We start from the raw sequence: 20,758 nt of genomic DNA, 5'->3' as shown, positions 1-20,758 counted from the left end.
ACTGCTCAGGATCAAGTTCACTTAGACAGTTGAAACTTCCCAAAATTTTACAGTAACCAGTCCCCCTGCTCGCATCCAACTGGATAATCTAACATACGTGACAGTCCTTGCACGAGACTGTTGTGCAAAAGGGAAAAACTGCAGCAAGCTAAAGGCTTGCTCAGGAGAGCAGAATTTAATCTCTGCCTTTATTTGCAAAATAAGGAGAGGAGAGATTATCCCGGCACACAGCTGCATCGGCGGCATCCTCGGAGCGCAGAAAGTCTCGATTCCGAAACGCAGCCGCGCGCTGTGCACGGCCACGTCAGTCCGGGCGTGTGAAAACCGGGGAGGCTGGTTAAACAGGGCAACGAGGGCTGGAACACTCCTACGGATCCAAAACCCCCTCTTATTCAGTGAGGGGAAGCACCACTCACTCACAGCAGCAAAGCTCCATCCCCACCGAAGAGGGTTTCCTCCCCTCCGCAGATGCGATCCGTTCGTATCCGAGGTGGGAAACACCCGGCTCAGGCACCCGCGCTCAAACACTCGTGGTGCTGTGATATTCCGTGTCGTGCTCCCAGAACAGGCTGCAGAGCGCCAGGGAACACAAGTTGCAATAAATCTGAAATTTTGAACGGTCAGTGGAGAAACGGTGCAAAGGAAGGGAGCCCAGCCCCAAAACACCACGCTGCAAAAACTCCTCTTCCTCTCAGTTCCGCGCTGAGTAGCCAACTCGGGAGCGTGACCCAGGGCAATTTTCGTGCTGTGGAGTATTTGGGACAAAGATGATTGTAGCAAACGTTTTCTGACGTATCACTTACATGCCACAGATTAGATAAAATTCACAATCTTTGTCATTACACGCTGGAGGCACCGGTCCTGTTTATTTCTGGGAGGGGGGGGGACATGTGGAGGGGACCTATTCTGGCTGCACGTACACAACCCTGTACTCAGCACAGCTACATCCCAGTTGTGGAATATCCCTATTACAAGTGTAAATTAAAACCTATAAAATAATATGGAGATTATAAAAATTGCGTTAAAACTGATAACAGCTTTACTGATTTACTGACAATGAAAATATATAGCATTTTTCCTGTCAGGACATTTATCAACACACGGCAACCCCGGCCTAACTTGACATGTAAAATGATCAAAATGGATTACGGAATCTCTTCCGTTCATTCCTATTGATTTTGGTTATGATAAAATTCATCAGTGTCCGGAGGAACACTCGCCACTGGCATTTCCCCCCACCCACCCCAAAAGCTGCGGCTCCGGCACGAGCCGGCAGCGCAGAATCCCTCGCCCCACGTGTCATTCCAACGCCCCGGGAATGCCAAGTGCTGCATTAACTCCTCATTTTCACTTTTAAACTACGAAAATTCTGTGCTAAAATGGGAAAGCACAGGGAAAATTACGCCGTGTTTACTAAGGTGCATCTAGTGGAACGTTTTGCCTTTAAAAATAAACTTTTCTGAGGCTAATCAAAGTTATTTTTGTAACTGCCACAACAAACTGCCAGTGAAGGGACCGTTTTTAATCAGTTTTATTGATTCATGCTTTCAGTTCTTCCTCTGTTAAAAACAAGGCACATTAAATACATCCTCTTATTGCTCCATAAATGCATGCGGCTCGTTCTGTATATCAAAAGTAATAAATAATGGCAGTAAAACACCGAGACAGTTATAAAAACGACAACCCAGCCTCAAACACAGTAGTTAACAGTTCAGTTCAGAACAGTAACCTAACAAAATACTCCAGTGCCACATGTGAAACATGCAGTGTGTACATACATACACACGTATTTATAGACACATATATATTATCCCACTGCATGGACGCGTGCGCGCCCCCTCCCTGGGTGTGCAGTTTATTTAAAATGCAAAATAAACCCCCTGATCCAGAAATCCAACTCTCACCTCACAAAGAAAAAAAATCTCAGTCCTGTTTTTCCACCTAAGATCAGAACAATGCAAGACAGTGACATTTTACAACTCTTTCTACAGTACATTCACATGAAAAAAAAAACAAAAAAACAACCCACAAAGCCAACACTCCTGAAAACAAATGCGAGGTGATGAATAAATACTTGTAGATTTTTTTCCACGTACGGATTTAGCTGTTTTAAGTAACACATGCAATCTTCTCTCGTTACACAAGGCAAGTACAAGGTCTTGCTGTGCCGTACAAAAGAGCAGAGAAGCATGACAGTGAAGTGCCTGAGACGCCGAGCAAATTCATACTGGAGGACACACACAGCCAAGAAAATCCCAAAGTCACATTCCGTATGCAATATTACTAAAACAAGAGAACAAAGAGGATACTTTGGGAACACAGCAGAAAATCCTGGCTTTACAGGTGAACTTGTATTATTAATCCTTAACAGCGCCGCTTATAGAGGAGTGGAGGAGAATTTTTCTTTAAACCATACAAAAGATGTTAAATAAATTTAAATATTTTTCTTTATGTGGCCTGGAAAAGGTCTCATTGCTTATAATTTTTTTTTCTTAAATTCCTGTTACTAGTTGAATCCTAAAGCCCCTTCCTCCTTACCTTGCTCACCGGACCAAAACAACCTGCGTATCGTACAGCCACGTCCCTCCAATTCTGCAGTACATGTAAAACCTGTTACCGTGGTCTTTTGTGAAAAGGGTTTTGGAAATAAAAAGTATGTCAAATGTTTACATACTTTAGCTGAATATACTGGAAAATATTTTTAGAAAAGAAAAGTTTACAGGACCACAGAAACAAACTCCTTTGCTGATAAAAAAAAATCCTTACGTTGTCGGACTCCTCATTCACACAGACTGTGCCTCGAAGCAAAAAAGCCATAATAACCCCTTAACAATATCTGCATTTTGGTACACAGCAGCATCAAAAAAAAAATCTAACATGCAAAAACCATCTGAAAGTCATTTCACCCAAGACCGAGACCTTCCCTCCAGATTTTGCTAATTGTTTGGACTGACAAATAAAATCACTTACTGAATTTTAAATGAGACTTGCTGGGGTTTTTTGGTATCTACTATTTTTAAACACCTGACTTTTTTTTTTTAAAGGACTCTGCCTCTTCAGCTAAACACATCTGTGCTTACTATGCTGCATACTAACGCTTCTCAGCATCTCTGTTTTGTGTTTGTAATCATTTTCCCTTTTAAAATACGAAAGTAATCTTGGCTGTTCATTACTGTACTGTTATTTTCCATTAGTGAAAGTAGTGACATCAGTTAAAATATATCAGATTTTACACAAGTAGAAATTCTGACACCTTGGAACTGAAGCTTGTTTTAAGTTGTAAATTGGTGTTTATACTCCAAGACTATAACAGAATGACAAATTAATCAATAAACCATTGTTATGTTTTTCCCTTCCTTGCTCTACGTTAGGCAGAAATCTTCCATCTGATCTTGAACTGGGTCAACCTAAGAGCAGGAAGGCAAATAGCCAGATACAAGTGCTGAAAACAGCTCAAGTGAGTGGTCCTATTTTTATTTTTCTTTAGTTTTTTCATTAAGCTGCTGAAAAATAGCCCCTTTTCTAGAAAAGTTAGTGGAATGCAAACCGAATTTCATTGTTTCACTTTCTGTTTGAGAATTTTTAAATAAACAATTAACACTCACACTACCCAAAACTGCCATATTCCACATATCAACAGTGTTTGTCCAAAACTGGAAACAGTATGAAGCGCTTCACAGCACAAACCACCACCTGCGAGACAATGCTGGTTATTAAAAGGAAGCTTATTTTTATTAATACGGGAGAAAGGAAAGCTGTCCCCCAGCTTTTAACTAAATTATTAGCTTGGGTGATTAATCAAGATGTCTTACAGTTTTCCAGCTGCTGACATTTTTGTCTGGCCAAGTGTTGGTACCACTGAAATAACAGAGTACTTGGAAGAGCAAACCCCACCACCTCTGGAAGGCTCACGACAGCTCTTCACCGTGATGCCGACCTCAGGAAGGGTCAGTTTTGTTCCTTCTGTGATACTGTCTCCAACCCGGAACATCTGCTTTCCCTCTCTTGCTCTTTGCTGAGGAGGATGGATTAGCAGCTTTTAAATACTGACCCATGCAAAACTCGGCGCCACGCGTTCCAAGGCAGGAATCGCTCTCTGAGCATCGTTTTCTTTAAAGGTGAAGGCAATATGAAAGTTAAGGAACAGGGCAGTGTGTGCACTCAAACCTCTCTAGGCTGTATTCCTCAACTCCTGGTAATTAACCCCTGCGTCTCAAGAATGCCCAATCCAAAAGGCCACGTACTGGAGTATTAAGAGCTGCACAGGAAACCATTAATAACGATAACAAACGCACCAACGTGTTTCTGTAAGGGCTACACCGATGGACAGATACTGGTCATCTGGACCAAGCAAGGAGAATCCGAAGCACTGGAATGTTTTCCCGCGGCGAGGCGCAGCCACGCGTCCCCACGCAGCCGTCGTGTTTGAACTCACAGTCCACCACCGCTCCGGTCCACCGGAATGACCCCCCTCTGACGCAGGTTCTCCTCGGCAGTCTTCATGAGCACGGCCAGCCGACTTCCAGACACGTGGCCCTTCTGAATAGCACTCATCAGCTTAAGACACAAGCAGGAGAGCGTCCTGTTAACCCACGGGCAAGACAAACAACAGCGGGGGACGGTACAGCCCCTCACGGAGAGCCCCCAGTAAGCAGCCAGAGGGACAGCAGCTGGTACCAGTCCCCGAGCAGGCGCCACGAAGGCCCCCACCAACACAGCTCACAGGGCACAGAACCGCAGCAGTCCTGCAGCTCGGGGCTGTTAACTCTGCGCGGGCACGGCTGCTGTCCTGCCACCGGCGGAGGACACTGTCCCAGTTCCAGTCCAAACGGCCGAGGTCACACTCACTACTGGCTCTTGGACACAACAACTAATGAATACACAGAATTGTTTTTCCCATATATCAAGCCAAAGTGCTGTGTGGTTTCAAAGACTTGCCGCAAAGCTCATTTACATTTTCCAGAAATACCAACGAAGGCTTTGGCAAAGCATAGGTGGCCGGAAGAGCAGAAGTACCAAATACAGTCCGTTTGGAAGTAATGGTGTAGGCAACCATCAACACCAGGGTGTTTCCAGTGTTGATTCCATTTAAGAATGTGGGAGAACCCATTTATTTCACGAGTGTTTTGTGTTTTTTTCTTTAAATATCTGAAAGACGTAACTAATAGAACACCATTCCTGATCCACCACTGACCCCAGCCCATATCCTTTTTCATTCACATGCCCTTCCTTGCAGAGATAGCGCACTTGACTTCACAATTCTTTCAAATCCAAATTCCTTTATAGACTTTTAAAACTAATTTGCCTTTAAGTCCTTGAAACTGGACTCAGCTCCATCTTAACGAACACACACTAGTGCTAAGGTTTTAGTTAATTCTTTTTTATCCCATGGATAAAGTGAGCATTAGACTTGAAATTACATGCAGTCAGCTTGCCAAAGACTACTACGGAAAGCAATCGGCACTTACGAAACGCAATTTCTTACTCCCATTGAGCGCTAAGAATCCTTCAGATTTCTTCCCTTCCATAGGAAAATCTATTAATTACATCTGCAGCTCAACCTATGCAAATGTGGCATCAACCCTGTCAAAGCTGAGACGAGCACCCAGCAGAGGAGGGAACCCCGTGCTTTACAGACCCAGGTGAGGCTGGAAAAACTTCCCTGCATTTGAAGGCGTTTTCGTTACCCTGTGCAGCCCTGAGGCGAGGCAGAGGACGGAGTCAGGAAGGGGAGGACCAGCAGCAGTGAGAGCAGTAGCTACCACCAGCAAGGAAGGTCCACCACGCTGGGGCTTGGCGTTCTCCCTCGCCTCCCTCCCTGCTCCCGGAGCAATCCCTATGAAAGAAAGCTTCCTCCTGATCCAACATGGAGGTTTTTTGCCTTTACATACCACCACCAGTTCCCAAGGTGCCCCTCCTTTCTCGAGCATAAACGACCGCAGCGCTAGGCGTGCTGGTCTCCAGAAGAGCAGGCACTGCCATAAGGCAGCTCCGTGAGCCCCTAAACGCTGTCCTGGCTCTGCCTCCCTGCCCTGGTGGAGAGACCTGTTTGTGTTCAACGCTGCTCAACACCCTCTGCCTTCTCTTTGCGAAACACCTGTAAGCATCGGTGCCTGCTGGGACCAGTTCTCACGGGACCATTATTTGAGTTACGCTGGCAATCTGCAGTTGGCCAAATGAAAGCACTTGGCATTGCTCTGCTCCCCACCCGGAGAGCTACGCAGCCGTCCTGGTACAACATGTTCCTATATTCTAATATAAACGTCCACAAATATTTGCACATGGCTTTCCACAAGCATTCTGCGGTAAAACGCAATTACTTGAAAGTTTTCAGCAAGCAAACACGAAAAGTACTGGGAACTGACTTAACAGATCCATTTAAAAAAAATTAAACAAACATTTAATGTATTTTGTTCCTTCCATGGCAACCTCCTGTTAATTTTGTTACCACGCTTCCTACGGAGCGCTTGGCTCCGCAGCAGCTCCCCGCGCCGCGCTGTGCCGCTGCAGGAGGGTGGTGCAGAGGCACGAGCCATGGCTACTGCAGTGCCAGCCCCTGGCGCTAAATATTTAGATTCCATCATGGAATGTGCAGGAGAAGCCAGTAGCCAGAGTTACACGGTTTTAGAAAAGTAACTGAAACTACACCAAACCAGTGACTTGCCTTTTATATTTTACAGATATTACGGACCTAGGGCAGGCAACCTCTAATGAGACTATTCAGCACAGTAAAGCAAAAAAAAACCACCCAGAAAGCCACCAAAAAATCCACAGAAGACTGGTTACTGGTTGTTTCAACTTCTTAACCACAATGTATCCAAACCAAATTATAGGGTAATAGTAGAGGGTGGGTTCCCCCCCCCCCACCAAGTTTTCACCTGCGAAGGGGTGTAAGATGTAGACCCTTTCCAACAGCCAGAAGAACACTGTGATTTTTCTCTTATCTTTGAATACATAAGCACAAACTCCCAAAGCCGGTGTTTCTTCTTTCACCCCCCCGAGCTGGTTTGGGGTTTGTTTTTTCACCCGCTTCCCTCAAGTGCGTTGCAGTTACTCAGCTAAATTGCTGCATTTTAGGTCAATAAATAGTCCTTTTTTCTAATGCTGGACACAACCTGTGAAAATTTTCTGCATTTAGATTCAACAATGCTGCTCTTATCTACAGCTCATCTCGAGAGAGACAATTACCATTTCCTTTGCCTTGATCTTGTTTGTTTAACTTGACACAGTGAAGAAAGGGCTGACATTGACCAAAATCCCCAGCATTAATTTATCTCATGTTCGGCATTCATCATTGCCACCGTGCAGGAAAGACGTGGCAGTCACTCGAAATACCACACCAAGAAAGACTCTGCAAAAACAAAGCTGGCTGGCAAACGGCACGTGCAAGAGGAGCTGGGCGAGCAAACGTTGCAGCAGCACCCTTCATTTTATTTCAAAGCCCTGCAAAACATATGGCCTGTCAACGTCACGTCCTTCATAGAAACAGAGATAACAGGAGCCAGCCAGGAGTTAAAAGGGGATTAGATGGACTGCATGTGCTTTAACCACAAGCTCATTCTTTAAAATACAGTTTAGAAACTACTGATCACTTAACAGACTCAGAAAAAAGTCAGCACGCACAACCGTGCCATATACCTTCCAAGAGATAATTGTATCATTTTGTATATAATTTTCATTTTGTATATATTTAAACAGCATTTCTGTATTAAAAAAGGCCAATTCAGTTCTATACTGTGGTATACTTGGTAAACTGAGCCTTTTCTTTGGGTCTCATAGTTTCTGTGCAGGAAAAAACCCAAAATCCTTGAATTTTGAAGTTGCTTGAGGATGGTGGTGTTTGTCACCTATCTGGTGATCTGGCAAACAGCATCGACACTACAGTGTTTACCCAATAACGCTCACCTGGGCTCCAACCCAGCCCTTCAGCAAAGGGGAAAAAGATTAAATACCTATGCCTCAGCTCATTAAAATTACAGCTTCCCTTGTAACAAAGAAACACCTACCTGCAAAAACTCAATGAGCTCCACCTGCCCGTTTTTGTTCAGATCCACTTCATTGAGAATATCATGAAGTGTATTTTCAGCAATTTGCACGCTGATGCTCTAGACACAAAAAAAGCACAGAAGTATGTCAGCTGGATTGTTCAGCACTATTCATGCCACACTCTGAAATTTAGATAAGAGGCTTAAAAAGGAAACTGAAAGAACACAAGGAAACATTACCTCCAAGACACGCTGCACATCCAGTATAGTAATAAACCCTTTCTTGTCCTTGTCAAACATGTGGAATCGCTTCTTGTACCTGCAAGATAAGGATTATCAGCAGGAAAAACTGCACTCAGAAGAATGACAGGTATTAATTCCTAGCAGCACAGGGAACTCTCTTACTTTACTTACCTTTCAATATCTGAAGGCACTAGACTGATTTCAGAGCTGTCTGTTAATTGATCGGATTTTACTTTGTAGCCCATTTCATAATAGAGAAATCTTTTAGCAGCTTCAAGTTCTTCCTACAAGAAAAAAAAGAAAAATTGTATATCTGAGGAATAGCAAGTTCTTACACAATTATTTTTCATGTAGTATTTATCAGCTTCTTCCACTTAACTAGAATTTATCTAAGGTCCAAAAATTAAGCAGATGGTAGCCGAAAAGTATTTTAAAAATAACTTAGGCACTTTTTAGCTTGAAAAGAGAGATCAAGTCTAGTCAAAATTTCCAATCACTGTGTAAATGCTTTCAGGACCATACCATGCCTTCAGTCACACATGGTATATTGACCTATCTGATGAAGAACAGCACTTGCAGGTCACACCTACAAAATGCCATTTAACTCACAGCTGCTATCTTAGTGCAGTGTTTCACCTAACTGCCTAAAATCAGGAAAAAAAAAAAAAAAAATCAGGAGGCTCAACACCAGGTAGGTTCTTTATGTTTTCAACTAGTTTTCTTGATGGTAGTAAAATTAATTTATTACCTGAAAGTTCAGTGCAAGGTTTTCCATAGCCTTTTTTTATTAAGTGGTAAACACCTGACGTACATAAAGTACTGCAGAACAGAGACTGTAGAATCTTCTACAGCACCAGGTACACCAAACACGGTGAAACACCATTTCAGACAAAAAAGGCCCTTTGTACCTTTTTTTTCTGTTCGCTCCAGTTAAGTTCTTTCCCCATTATATCTACAATTCTTGGCAGGGCTTCCTCAGCAGCCTGCACGTTCAGAAAGGCCAGGCGAGTTCTTCGGGAAATCATATCGACCGCTGTGCGGGCATACTCTTTAACACCGTAGACAACCTAGAACAGTAAGGCAAGGGGAGAAAATGCAGGTGAGACAGTAGACAAGCACTGTTGGAAATTATGTTTAGCATCACAACCTGCACTGCCAGGCTGGCTATACAAAAACCAGCTTTCTGTAACCAGTTCCCACTCGATCAAGAGAAGGGGTTGAAAAGCTCCCTTTTCCTTGGAACGTTTTATAGAACGCATCTGGGATCAAATGTGCATATATGAAATAAAAAAAGAGACATGATACAATTTTAAGTATGTAATTATATATAAATATATTAATATGTGTATATATAAACATAAAAATAAAGCATGCTCTGGGGAAGGGGAAAAACAAGTATAGAAAAAAATATCTGGACCTCACCAAAGGAAAAGGCTTATGGAGAAGTTTCACAGAGCGAGACAGACCTGCTCTGGAACCCGTTTATCCCAAGAAAAGGATCAAAGAACATGATGTAGTTTTTCCACATACCTCAGCTTCAATATAAGGGAATTCAGATACAAGGCGTTTTCCAACGATAGGCCATCTCTTTCCTGTAACTTGGGCTATTTTGGCCACCTCAAAAGCCTTGTCACCGTATGTTGAAGCTAGATGCTGAGCCACCTATGGAGTTGAAAACAAATTCAATGTGCTTTCAAAAGCACATCAAACATACACACGTTTTTCTCCTCAATTCCCTTATCACCAATAGCAAATAGGCTGGAAAGGGAATTGGATTTTGATAGTGTGGGAGGAAACCACTTGAGCTGTGAATGCATTAGACCAGCACTGACACCACTATGTACACATCAACGTAACTGTGACAAACGATGCTCCAACTCTTCTGTTACACCGTGACCACGTCTGACGTATAGATTTTGTTGGGCTCAAAGGAAGACAGACCCTAGCACGTCATAACAGTTTGAAACAGGTAACGGTCAAGATTAGGAGGAAGGGAAAAGGGAAGAAAAGAACAATTACTAGCGTTTATTTTTGATAAACTATCTTCATCCTGGCCAGATAATACGCTCTTATCAGGCTCACCCGGCCTTTGTACAAGTTACGCTGGCATTAGATTTAGTGCGAAAACAAAACCCTCCAGCACAGAAACATCAGAGCATCAACAGAAGCCATGACTCACCTCACTTTCAAGTCCATAGTCTTGGACCAACCTAATGTAGAGAGTGGGACTCCAGTCCTCAGCCCCTTGTAGCTGCAGTCCAATGGTCTTACTGGAACCTGCCTTCAGACCATGCGCCTGAATAGCTGCATCAATGGTGTCCTGCGCCATGGCACGGTAGGTTGTCCACTTCCCACCTGTGACCACACGTATACTTGTTTATTTGGGGAAAGCGGGTGGAATACGAAGTTGGGACATGCTATATATATTTTATATATCACATTATTGCCAGACTTGCTCCAACAAGCCTGTCATGCTACTACTGACAGATCATTATCTAGTTATAGGAACACGAAGGATTATCCTGTAACAAGAAAAGTTTTGAATAAAACACACTGGCAAAGCCCAACACAGCTGTACTTTAAGAGAACTTCCAGTACCTGCTATCGTGACAAGGCCACTATCGCTGATGGTAACGACGTGATTCCGGGATATTGACTGCGTGTCTTTGGAGTTGGGGTCTGTGACCAGAGGACGAATGCCGCTCCACGCTGCCAACACGTCTCCTCTTCTCACTGTCCGGAACCAAAGACCAGCCAAAGTCAGCCAGGAGCTGATGGGTACTTATATCCCTCCCGTGGTCTTTGGCATGGCCTCCGAGTAGATACTCACTGTGAAACAAGGACTGCACCACGCCATGCTTGTTAGTTGAGCAACTCAGAAAGCTGGAGAAGATTCTCCAAAGTAATGGAATAAGTTGGACTACAGAATTAAAATCAGTACTGCCCTCATCAGTATATCAATAATATTCTCTAGCCCAAAACAAAGTCAGAGAGGTTCGTTTTTCACGCTGGTTAAAAATCCAACAGAATAGAGATATCCTGGGAACTGATCAACCACGAGAGATTCAATTGTCAAACCCACTGATGAGCTCGAAAAAAACCCAAACCCGAACCCCAAACCCTACCAAAATGAAACACACCCCCAGCACCAAGCCTTCTCCTGTCTGCTCATGCTGACAGGACAGTCCTTGCATTACAACTTGGAAACCAAAACAAAGTTTGTTCCGCATAAGCGTAACGTTTGCTTTTAGGACTTCAAAGCTTCTTCTCTAGCTTGTAAGTTATTTTTCCAAGTTCTCGCCTTGACAAGTGGATCTTTATCCACAGCCTTTATTGGAAGTGCAGTTACACAAATGCAAACGGAGAAAATTTATTGGCAAGGCTGCGGTCGGCTGCAGCACATCCCCAAATCTTCCATCCCATGCCAGAACGTCCCCCTAACGCCAGCCCTGACTTCTCAGTAAACCTGGAGGAAGAAAACCTGACGGTATCAAGTAGTCCTTAACGGTTGTAGGAAAACACCCCAGCCTCCAAAAGTCACTTTTTAAAAATATATCAAACATGGGACCAACAGAGAATTTAATGAAATTAATTTCTTGCTTATTAAATTTGCAACAGAAAAACTGACCGATTTGCTTTATGCTGAAATCTTTGGAACTTTTTTTTTTTTTAATACAACTTTCAAATAAACGATAATTGAAAAATCGGTCACAGGGTGTAAAAATATCCCCAAAGAACACAAAATAGATTTCAGAAATCAATGGTGCTCTGCCAGCATGTTTAACCTGCCAAAATGAAGTGTTAATCACAGAAATAAGATACCATATTACATTATAAACTAATGAAACTAGAAAAAGCAGCATGCGTGACACTATAATTAAACAGTTGGAACACATCCAAGCCTGTGTAAGTTGATAACCCTGGCACTGTCTCTGGCAGCAAAAAGGCAGGTCTGCAGTGAGTTGATACGGCCAGCACAGTTGTTAATTCAATAACAGGCAATCTATAAACACTGCTAATTGCATGTGTGAAAAACAGCGTGCACCTAGGTAGGTTTCATTCAAAAGAATTAAACACTTCATAATGCACTTCTGTAAAATACCCTGAAAAATCTTACAGTCTTAACTCCACCAGCTACCTGTCTGGCCTACCACACTTCTATCAATTTCTGCTCAAGAAACTTAACCTACGTTTCCTGAGGACTTTTTCTGAACTTTGTACAACACAGAGCCATCAGTTATCCACCTCAGGAAGCAAGTAATCCATCATTTCCCATCTCCAGACAGCAAGTTTTCCTAAATCTAAGGATGTTGCAATGTTCCTGACCGAGTGCTTTTCAGATTTATTTTAATGCTGCTACTACAACAGAAATACAAGTGCTTTCAAAGAATCATTTTTAAAAAAACCTCACTATGAAGGAATGAAGCCTCTCTCCTTTAAACCAGCACCGAGTCAAGGCAGGCCAGCATCTTACAACAAATGTGTTGTCAGCTACTGAAAGGAACAACTGTCACTAAGTAATTTTTATAAATTCCTTTTTTTGCCCATTACATTTTCCTCTCCCACTGAAAGCTGACACTATTAGACATTTACCATACCAAGAAAAGTAAATTCTAAGAATAAAGTGCCTAGAAAAATGGGAATAAAAACAAAGACATGGGAAAAGTCAGAACAACTCTTCCTTCAAGAAAGACGAGTGCGTTATTTGATGTACTTGTGTTGACGTAAGACACTGTCCCAGTTCCACAAAACCTTGCGTCTGGCTTGGCGGTGGAGCTGGATGGCTAGTGCCAGTTTGATGAAAGGTAGGTGAAATCTGAATATGCAGATATCAACCAATTTCCATTTAAGTAACCCAAGCAGTGCAGGTATATCTGGAAAAGCATCATTTTGTAGCTCTGAAACATACATCAAGATGACAATGTACGTCCCACGACACAGATGCATGAGAACCATAGTTATCCCAGTTGCAGAAAAACTTCAGACAGTGCTCACTCAAACCGAAATGCCAGACTCAGCAGTCCCTGCCCAGGGAGAAACAGAGCTGACAAAGGTTTACCTTCAACATCAACGCTAAGGTAGTTGCGCACTTCATTCAAAATGAAGTTTATATCCTCTTCCGTTGGTATCGGATGGGAAGTAACATCCGTCGGGCTGTCCGTGGTCCCCGCGATAGTCATCTTCTCCCATGGCAGAAAGAAGATCACTCTGCCGTCACTGGTGGCTGGGTCAAGCAGACCCATGTTATCAGGGCTGAAATAAGATGGGACATGGTTCAAAACAGGTCAGGCATCACCAGGGATTCTGCTCTTGCACACCTTGTACCCCAGATAAGTTATTAGAACATTACTTTTGTTCTTGGGTCAAACGATTGGAAAAATGATCAGAGATTTCACATGTGGCCATGACCTGACTTTAAAACGTAGTCTCGGAAGTTCTGAGAAATTAAGCCCTTGAATGTGATGCTCAGATATTACTAGAATTGGATTTGCTAAGTGAGGTGGCAGACCACAACCTTAAATTGAGCAATCGGGCCTTTGGCATCTCACATCTCCATTCACTCCTGAAAATCTTGCTCATGGGAATTTCAAATACAAACATTTGAAAGTTTTAAACCAGCAATTACTTGAAACTCATTATGGAATGAGCAACCGCTTTTAATCAAAAAATGGACCATAATTTACATTATGCCACAAAGGGAAGGCTGAAACAGAATGCACATTAATGTGGAAGGACTAAGAACAGAACCCTAGTTCTGTTTTGATGCGTCCAAGTTATAACAAGAAACATTTAAGATGAAACATTATTAACCCAAGTTACCAATTATCTGCTCCCTGAAGAGGAAAAACGCAGAGACAAACAAAATCCCAATGCCTTCTACACCCTGCACTCGGAGAACAGGGGGGGCAGGGGAGTGGGGGCAAGGGGTAGTAAATGAAACAGAAAGTAGAGAAACAAGAGAACAGCAGCACTGGAGTCATGAGCGTCACGAGCACATTTGACAGAAAGCTGACACTGCAGCCTGAGTTTGCTGACCACCTGCCACTGGAATGGGAACAAACACCCACAGGCTCCCAAAGGATTTGGACCAAGAGGTATATTCCCAGTGCTCCCAGCCCTCATTACAGCGTTCCTGAACAGGGAACCATGTTTTGAGGGCAAAAAAGGTAAAGATAACACCTCCAAAATGGCAAGCAGACACTAACTGGATGCTAGCATGCAGAGATTTTCCATTTATTTATGCCAGTGCTACAAACAGAATGACTGAGTAAAATGAAGACAGACAGTAGTTCTTTGGACAGGTCAAAAAACCCCAAAATATTTATGTACCCATGTTTCCTTGTATAATGGAAAAAACAAACAAAAATCCCTGAAAAAACTCCAACAAAACTGGTACAAAACTAGTTATCCTCATCACTTAAACAGCTCTGCTTATATTTCAGAAAACAAAAAGCTTCTATAAACACTTCAAAGTAAACAGCTTTTACACAGGAAAACAGCTAAGCTGCCCCTTTTTTTGTTCATTTTCATTTAAAGGAAAGATGCTGACTTTCCTATCAGGTGCTGGAAGTCCTTGTGGCAAACATCTGCAGGCAGTTTAGCAGTCTTCAGGCTCTGCACCTATTCCAGACACCAGAAGGAGGATATGGGAAGCCCATGGAAGGAGGACAGGAGTGATGTATTTAGGTGCTAATAAGGACCATCAGAGGGGAGTAATTCAACGGACTCAAATAACTACTAACACAATAAGCTGAAGGCAGACAAAGACCTGCTTGGATGTGAATTATCTATTTAAGAGAGCTGCAAGCTGAATTGCTGAATATTTCATTTTTAGGAAGTCTAAACTGATTATGGAAGGTAAGTTTTCAATATCTGGAAAGGCTAGAAGAGAAGCTGAAAATTTCATATATAGCATGTATATTAGAACATTTTTTAGATGATATTTATAGACAGCTTAAGCATACAGCTGGAGAAGTACAATTTAATAGGGGAAGTCAACACAGATTTGTGAAAGGTAAATCACGTCAGACAAATGATTACTTTTAAAATGAAAAAGCTATTGATTTAGAGACAGAGGAAACTAGAGATTTAATATATGGTATCAGAATATTCAGAAAACTTTAGACATTTTCTCAAAAGTACGAATTTTTTTTAATGTGATTTCATAAAAACTGTTAAAAATAAACAAAGAAAAACAAGTAAAGACTTAAAACTAAGTTTCACCACAACACCTATGGACTGAAGTGTTTTCAATTAGATTACACAGTAAACAATGAGAAAGGATGAAAGAGTTTTCCATATGCCAATTAATTTACTGAATTAGTGACTGCCAGCTATCCTGGGGAGCTCTCAATCTCCTATTGCTATGTCAGTTCCATCTTACCCAAATAACTGAGGAGTCACCAAAACAAATTTAAAATAAGGTGTTACCCATCAAAAAGAAGCATCCTAACACCCAGATATTGGCTGTTCTGGAACATCTCAGGCGTCGTGCTGCTGTACGCCAGGAGTACTTCCAAAACTACGTGTTTTTACAAGACATGAATTTTTACGATTACAGAATGGATGTGAGAATGGGGTATAAGCTACAGCAATATCAGCCATTGTAAGATTTCTCCAGTAATCTTTAAAGACTACTAAACCAGGCAAGTTCAGGATTGTAAACTCTCATATGAAGCATAAAGCAACGCCTTTACACGGAAATACAGCGGCGAGTGCTCTTGCAGTGTAACACAGATGGATCCGGAGTGACTCTTCGTCAGCAGAACAAACATCAAGATACCCAGCCTAATGGTGAAGCAGCAGTTCGATGTTTAAGAGTTGACTTAAAACAACTGAACGCATTTGGAGCATGTCTACTTTTTAAAAAGCTTCCTTTTCCAAAAAGCAGCACAGTTAAATTGGACAATATACATCAAACGTATGACAACGGAGGAAAGAATCTTGAAAACAGAAGCAGCGTGGCCAGCATTTTGAGGGAGGGGATTCTGCCCCTCTGCTCTGCTGAGACCTCACCTGGAATACTGTGTTCAGCTCTGGAGTCCCCAACAGCAGAAGGACATGGAGCTGCTGGAGTGGGTCCAGAGGAGGCCACAAAGATGATCCGAGGGCTGGAGCACCTCTGCTATGGAGACAGGCTGAGAGAGTTGGGGCTGTTCAGCCTGGAGAAGAGAAGGCTCCAGGGTGATCTTATAGCAGCCTTCCAGTACCTAAAGGGGGCCTACAGGAAAGCTGGAGAGGGACTTTTTCCAAGGGCATGTAGTGATAGGACAAGGGGAAATGACTTCAAACTGAAAGAGGGGAGATTTCTAAGGAAGAAATTTTTCACTCTGAGGGTGCTGAGGCACTGGAACAGGTTGCCCAGAGAAGCTGTGGCTGCCCCATCCCTGGAAGTGTTCAAGGCCAGGTTGGATGGGGCTTTGAGCAACCTGGTGTAGTGGAGGGTGTCCCTGCCCATGGCAGGGGGGTTGGAACTGGATGGTGTTTGAGGTCCTTTCCAATCCAAACCATTCTGTGATTCTATAAAATACACATAAGCAGCTACAGACTGCTAAACTAGACAACATGATTTGACTGAAGGACAGATCAGAATTCTTGAGCCTGAAGTCAGTAAGTGGTTCATTCCTGGACGTTAAATATGCCGCTTTACAGAGCAGAACAGCTACACGGAAGATCTCCAGTTGAAGAAGCGTTTGACCAAAGCACCACAAATGCAGTTAAAGAGCAATTAGATGACTTTTCATAGAGCAGAACTAAGGTTTAACAGACAAGTTTACCTGGAATCTTGAAGGCAGAACAGATAGGAAAACTCAAGAAAGATGGAAAACATCTGAAATTTGTCTGAAGGGAGGGGAAAAAATACTGCATTCACAGATGTATTTCAGGCAAGAAAGTAGCCAAAATCCTCTAATTTTAGCAGATAATACACTTAACATGGAGTGAAAGACTCTTAGCTACAGCTACTGGAATAGACACGTGTATATTAAAAATAGAATTAATGTGAGGAGGAATACTGGGACTATTAATGAAGAACATAAAGGAGCAAGAAGCCCATGGGAAATTAATGCATTAGGTTAACATGGGTTTACAAAATCTTAACTATGTTTACATTTAAAAAAACTCTACCTGTTATAAAACATTCATGTGTGAGTATGGGCCAAAGTTCTGTAAAACATTTACCCCAAGGCAAATGGATGCAGTGAAACGACAGTCTCCTTTGGTTGAGGAGTATTCCTTGGCACCAGGAGAAGACTCAATACAACTAAGATTAAATACCACAAGTATTTTCCATTTAGCAGAAACGGTTTAAGCTATCTCACTTCAAGGAAATTCAGTACAGTTTTATCTCATCAGCTGTACTGTGGAGGCAGTATGTGGGTAGATACTATTTTACAAGAAAAGTAAGGCCCACATGCTGACATACACAGGGGAACAAGGAGAACAAGAATTCTCTACGTTTCCAATTAAAATTATTAGGTTATTACACAATAAATAAATTAGACCCCTTATGCGTCATCAAGCCATCTTCTACTTTGAATTTACAAAGCGATTCAAAGTTTTAAAACTTTCCATGTTTTTGCAGTAGGGCCATAAAGTCAATCCCACACGTGCTTCTCATAGTATATGAGGAAGCCAGGCTTACCACCCATTTCTCCACATTGCGAGTGCTCAAAAGCAGCTATCAGGTCATTTTCCCATTTTTTACGTGGAAAGACACCAAAAAAAGAACAGAATGCAAGAGCGATTTTGCACAAGGCCAGAAATGCCTTAATTTTACAGTTTATGGTCATGTCCTATTGGGACAGCTCCGGCAAAACCAACGTGTTGTGTGCTGGAAGTCTGAATTTATATTCAGAGAGGAGCGCAACGATGGTATGGAAGGCGTTATTGTAAGTGTGCTGTATCAACAGAATTGGGATAAGTCCATAAATGTGAATTTCCATTAGGATGCTAATGACTTCAGAAACCAAAGGTAATATTTGAGCTTCAACTGACAAGGCTCACTTGATAGAAGGGGATTTGGTTCTGCAGCAGCAAATAAGGAAAGAAGCAGCGAGCGCGCTCGCAGAGTGCCCCGGGAACCTCTTCTGTAACGAGGTCAGCAGAGGGAGGCAAGTCCTTTCCACCAGAGCAACCACGGGTGGGTGGGCTGGCGGCCACAGCAGTGTCAGAATTTAATTGTGTTATTTTGAACTACTTATTATATTGCCTGCATGCTGCATTCATATTTACTGTGAGCGGAGTCGTACCGTGGCAGAGCGTTATTGCACAGAGAGCGTGATGTTTAATAGGACAAGAGTTTTCCTCTCTGGAAGGTTTTATATGCTTCTTGTTTTCTTAAGGGAGGTGAACAAGAAGTCAGTACACTGAGCTCAAACTCTTTATTAAAAAAAGGTGCCTTTCACAAGCCTGTTGTAGATGCTCTGCCTCAACGCCCTTCTGCTTCAGCAGGAGTTCTGCCTTGGTGAGTTTTAACTAAGAACTACAAGATTTCAGTCTTTTCTGAATATATGAAATTGTTATTCTCACAGGCACAGTGCCACAACCCTCTATTAAAAAAAAAAAAAAAATCAAGTCATGCATTCAAAACTACCATAAAACCTACAAATGCATCTCCCCAAGCTTATTTATTACAGACCCCAGCAGGGGCTGTTACAAATGGTTTAGGCTTGGAGTATCGTTACCTGTAGTAACCGGGCATCACGATGTGCACGCCCGCGCTCGGCTGACAGATGTTTGGTACCTCCTGATCATCCATTTTGCGCACAGAGTCTGTGAAAGGTCCCGTGGCATTGATAACACATTTGGCTTTGACATCAAATTCCTGCCCTGTGAAAGAAAAACAGTATCCATCACGTACACCGTTTGTTTTCCTGCTCACTGACGCTCTCTGTTACTGATCTATCTATGGACTTCACCTAAAGTATATGGTGCTTAACCTAAAGTATATGGTGCTTCTCTGAACAGAACGGCTGGAACGGTTTTTAAAAATTAAAGTTGTCACGTAACACCAGATTTGAAAGAAAATTTTACAGTGAAATTCCATCTTATCTGTAAAAGCAGAAGAAGGCAGGCTGGGTAGAAGTTCAGCTGAAATCTGCCTCTCAAACGAGAGATTTCAGCCTCAACCCACAGACTTGGGGAACGGGACTATTACTGTGCAGCACGTAGCATTTTACAAAATCATCTTTGCTTGACAGAAGGGTTTGGATGTAAAGCTTAGCCTGCCCTGCCAAAACGCTGGGATCTGAGTGAAAAATCTGACAGAAGTTTAAGCTGATTGACACTAATGGTATGCCGCTGCGCTCTGGGAAGATGGCTCCTTTGCCGGTTCATTGATGTTTACCAACGGCAGCGTTCCCGCTCCTCCCGCCCTGCGTTATCCCTGCGCCTCTCTAAGGAAGGGAGCACGCTCCCCGCTCAACCGCGGCGCGGTGAGGCCATCGCTTCCGCGCGGGGTGCGGGGGAGCGAAGGGGACACGGCACCACGCCACCGGGGCGGCCGCTGCCTCCGGGTGCCCACGCACCTGTTAGGACGTCCCTGCAGCGCACCCCGCACACGCGCTCCTTCCCGCCGGCCGGATCCGTCGTCTTGAGCAGGCGCAGCACTTCAGCGTAATTGGCGGTGGCAGCGCCGTAGCGGGCGGCGGTGAGGGCGATGGCGAGGTTCATCCGCGCGTCGTTGTGCTGTCCTGCAGCGGGGACGGGACCGGGGAAGGACACCAGTCACCTCCAGCCACGGGCTCGTGGTATGGAAGTGTGTCAGAACCGATCTGTCACATCTGTCCCTGTCACATCGCATCGGCGTGACGGCTGCTCGCGTCTAACCGGGATTGTTCAAGGCTGCATCCCCTCCGCGGCGCCATCCCAGACCCTACAACACGCCGCAGCCTTTGCGCGCTACGGAACCACGTTCATCTCCCGGTTAGGAGCAGACAAATCCCTTTTTTTTTCTTTACCTTTTCCTATGCAATCACGCTGTAATTCCCTACCTGTATCTAAGCGTTCTTGGGAGACTCCAGCCAGCATTAACCCAACAATTCCTATCAGCAAACGTGCCACACAACAGGCAACATCCAAGAAACCACCTTTCGGAGGCTGTGCCAAGTTATCAGCTTTCTGTAACTGTTTTTTTTTTCTTTGTATGCATTTTAACTTCCCAACATACCCCATAAAAGCATCAAAAAAGAGGAATAAGCAGACAAGAACTAATGAAGGATTCTTAACATATATCATTAAAGATTTATTACTGAAATTCCCTCGTTAAAGAAAACCAAGAGAGAGGCGGAGGGACCATGAGGGGAAGATGATTAATTACTTTGAAATACTGGCTTCACCTGAGACTTTTCCTATTTATTATTGCCACTGAAGTTAAAGTCCTGGACGCTGGCTAGAAAGAATTACTATACATTGAAGGGGCCAGGCTCTGTGTGTCCTGAATAATTAATTTACAAGAGGGCTAAACTTCCTGAGGTATGATTCACTTCCCCACGTGTTTGGACCGCTTCTATTGAAGATAATACTGATAA

General features: G+C 43.2%; 1 protein-coding gene across 2 annotated transcripts in view; it reads right to left on the bottom strand.

Moving 5' to 3' along the window:
* Nucleotides 1–1,522: 1,522 nt before the first annotated feature.
* The window catches only part of GPD2 (glycerol-3-phosphate dehydrogenase 2), a 56,823-nt gene continuing 37,587 nt past the window's right edge, over nucleotides 1,523–20,758 (bottom strand). The window contains exons 7-17 of one of the 2 annotated variants that reach the window (XM_086615711.1): nucleotides 19,757–19,921; nucleotides 18,914–19,058; nucleotides 13,288–13,481; nucleotides 10,827–10,961; nucleotides 10,408–10,583; nucleotides 9,759–9,890; nucleotides 9,137–9,295; nucleotides 8,400–8,512; nucleotides 8,226–8,304; nucleotides 8,007–8,105; nucleotides 1,523–4,557 (exon numbers count right to left, since the gene is read on the bottom strand). In XM_086615711.1, coding sequence (XP_086471837.1) covers nucleotides 4,432–4,557; nucleotides 8,007–8,105; nucleotides 8,226–8,304; nucleotides 8,400–8,512; nucleotides 9,137–9,295; nucleotides 9,759–9,890; nucleotides 10,408–10,583; nucleotides 10,827–10,961; nucleotides 13,288–13,481; nucleotides 18,914–19,058; nucleotides 19,757–19,921 — 1,523 coding nt within the window. In that variant the 3' untranslated portion in view covers nucleotides 1,523–4,431. The remainder of the gene's footprint in view (nucleotides 4,558–8,006; nucleotides 8,106–8,225; nucleotides 8,305–8,399; nucleotides 8,513–9,136; nucleotides 9,296–9,758; nucleotides 9,891–10,407; nucleotides 10,584–10,826; nucleotides 10,962–13,287; nucleotides 13,482–18,913; nucleotides 19,059–19,756; nucleotides 19,922–20,758) is intronic. The other variant, XM_086615712.1, reaches the window with a different exon arrangement.

Source organism: Tauraco erythrolophus, chromosome 8 (assembly GCF_009769465.1).
Source record: "Tauraco erythrolophus isolate bTauEry1 chromosome 8, bTauEry1.pri, whole genome shotgun sequence".
Lineage (NCBI taxonomy): Eukaryota > Metazoa > Chordata > Aves > Musophagiformes > Musophagidae > Tauraco > Tauraco erythrolophus.
The sequence above is the reverse complement of the archived record's forward strand: the minus strand, read 5'-3'. Positions and strand labels throughout refer to the sequence as shown.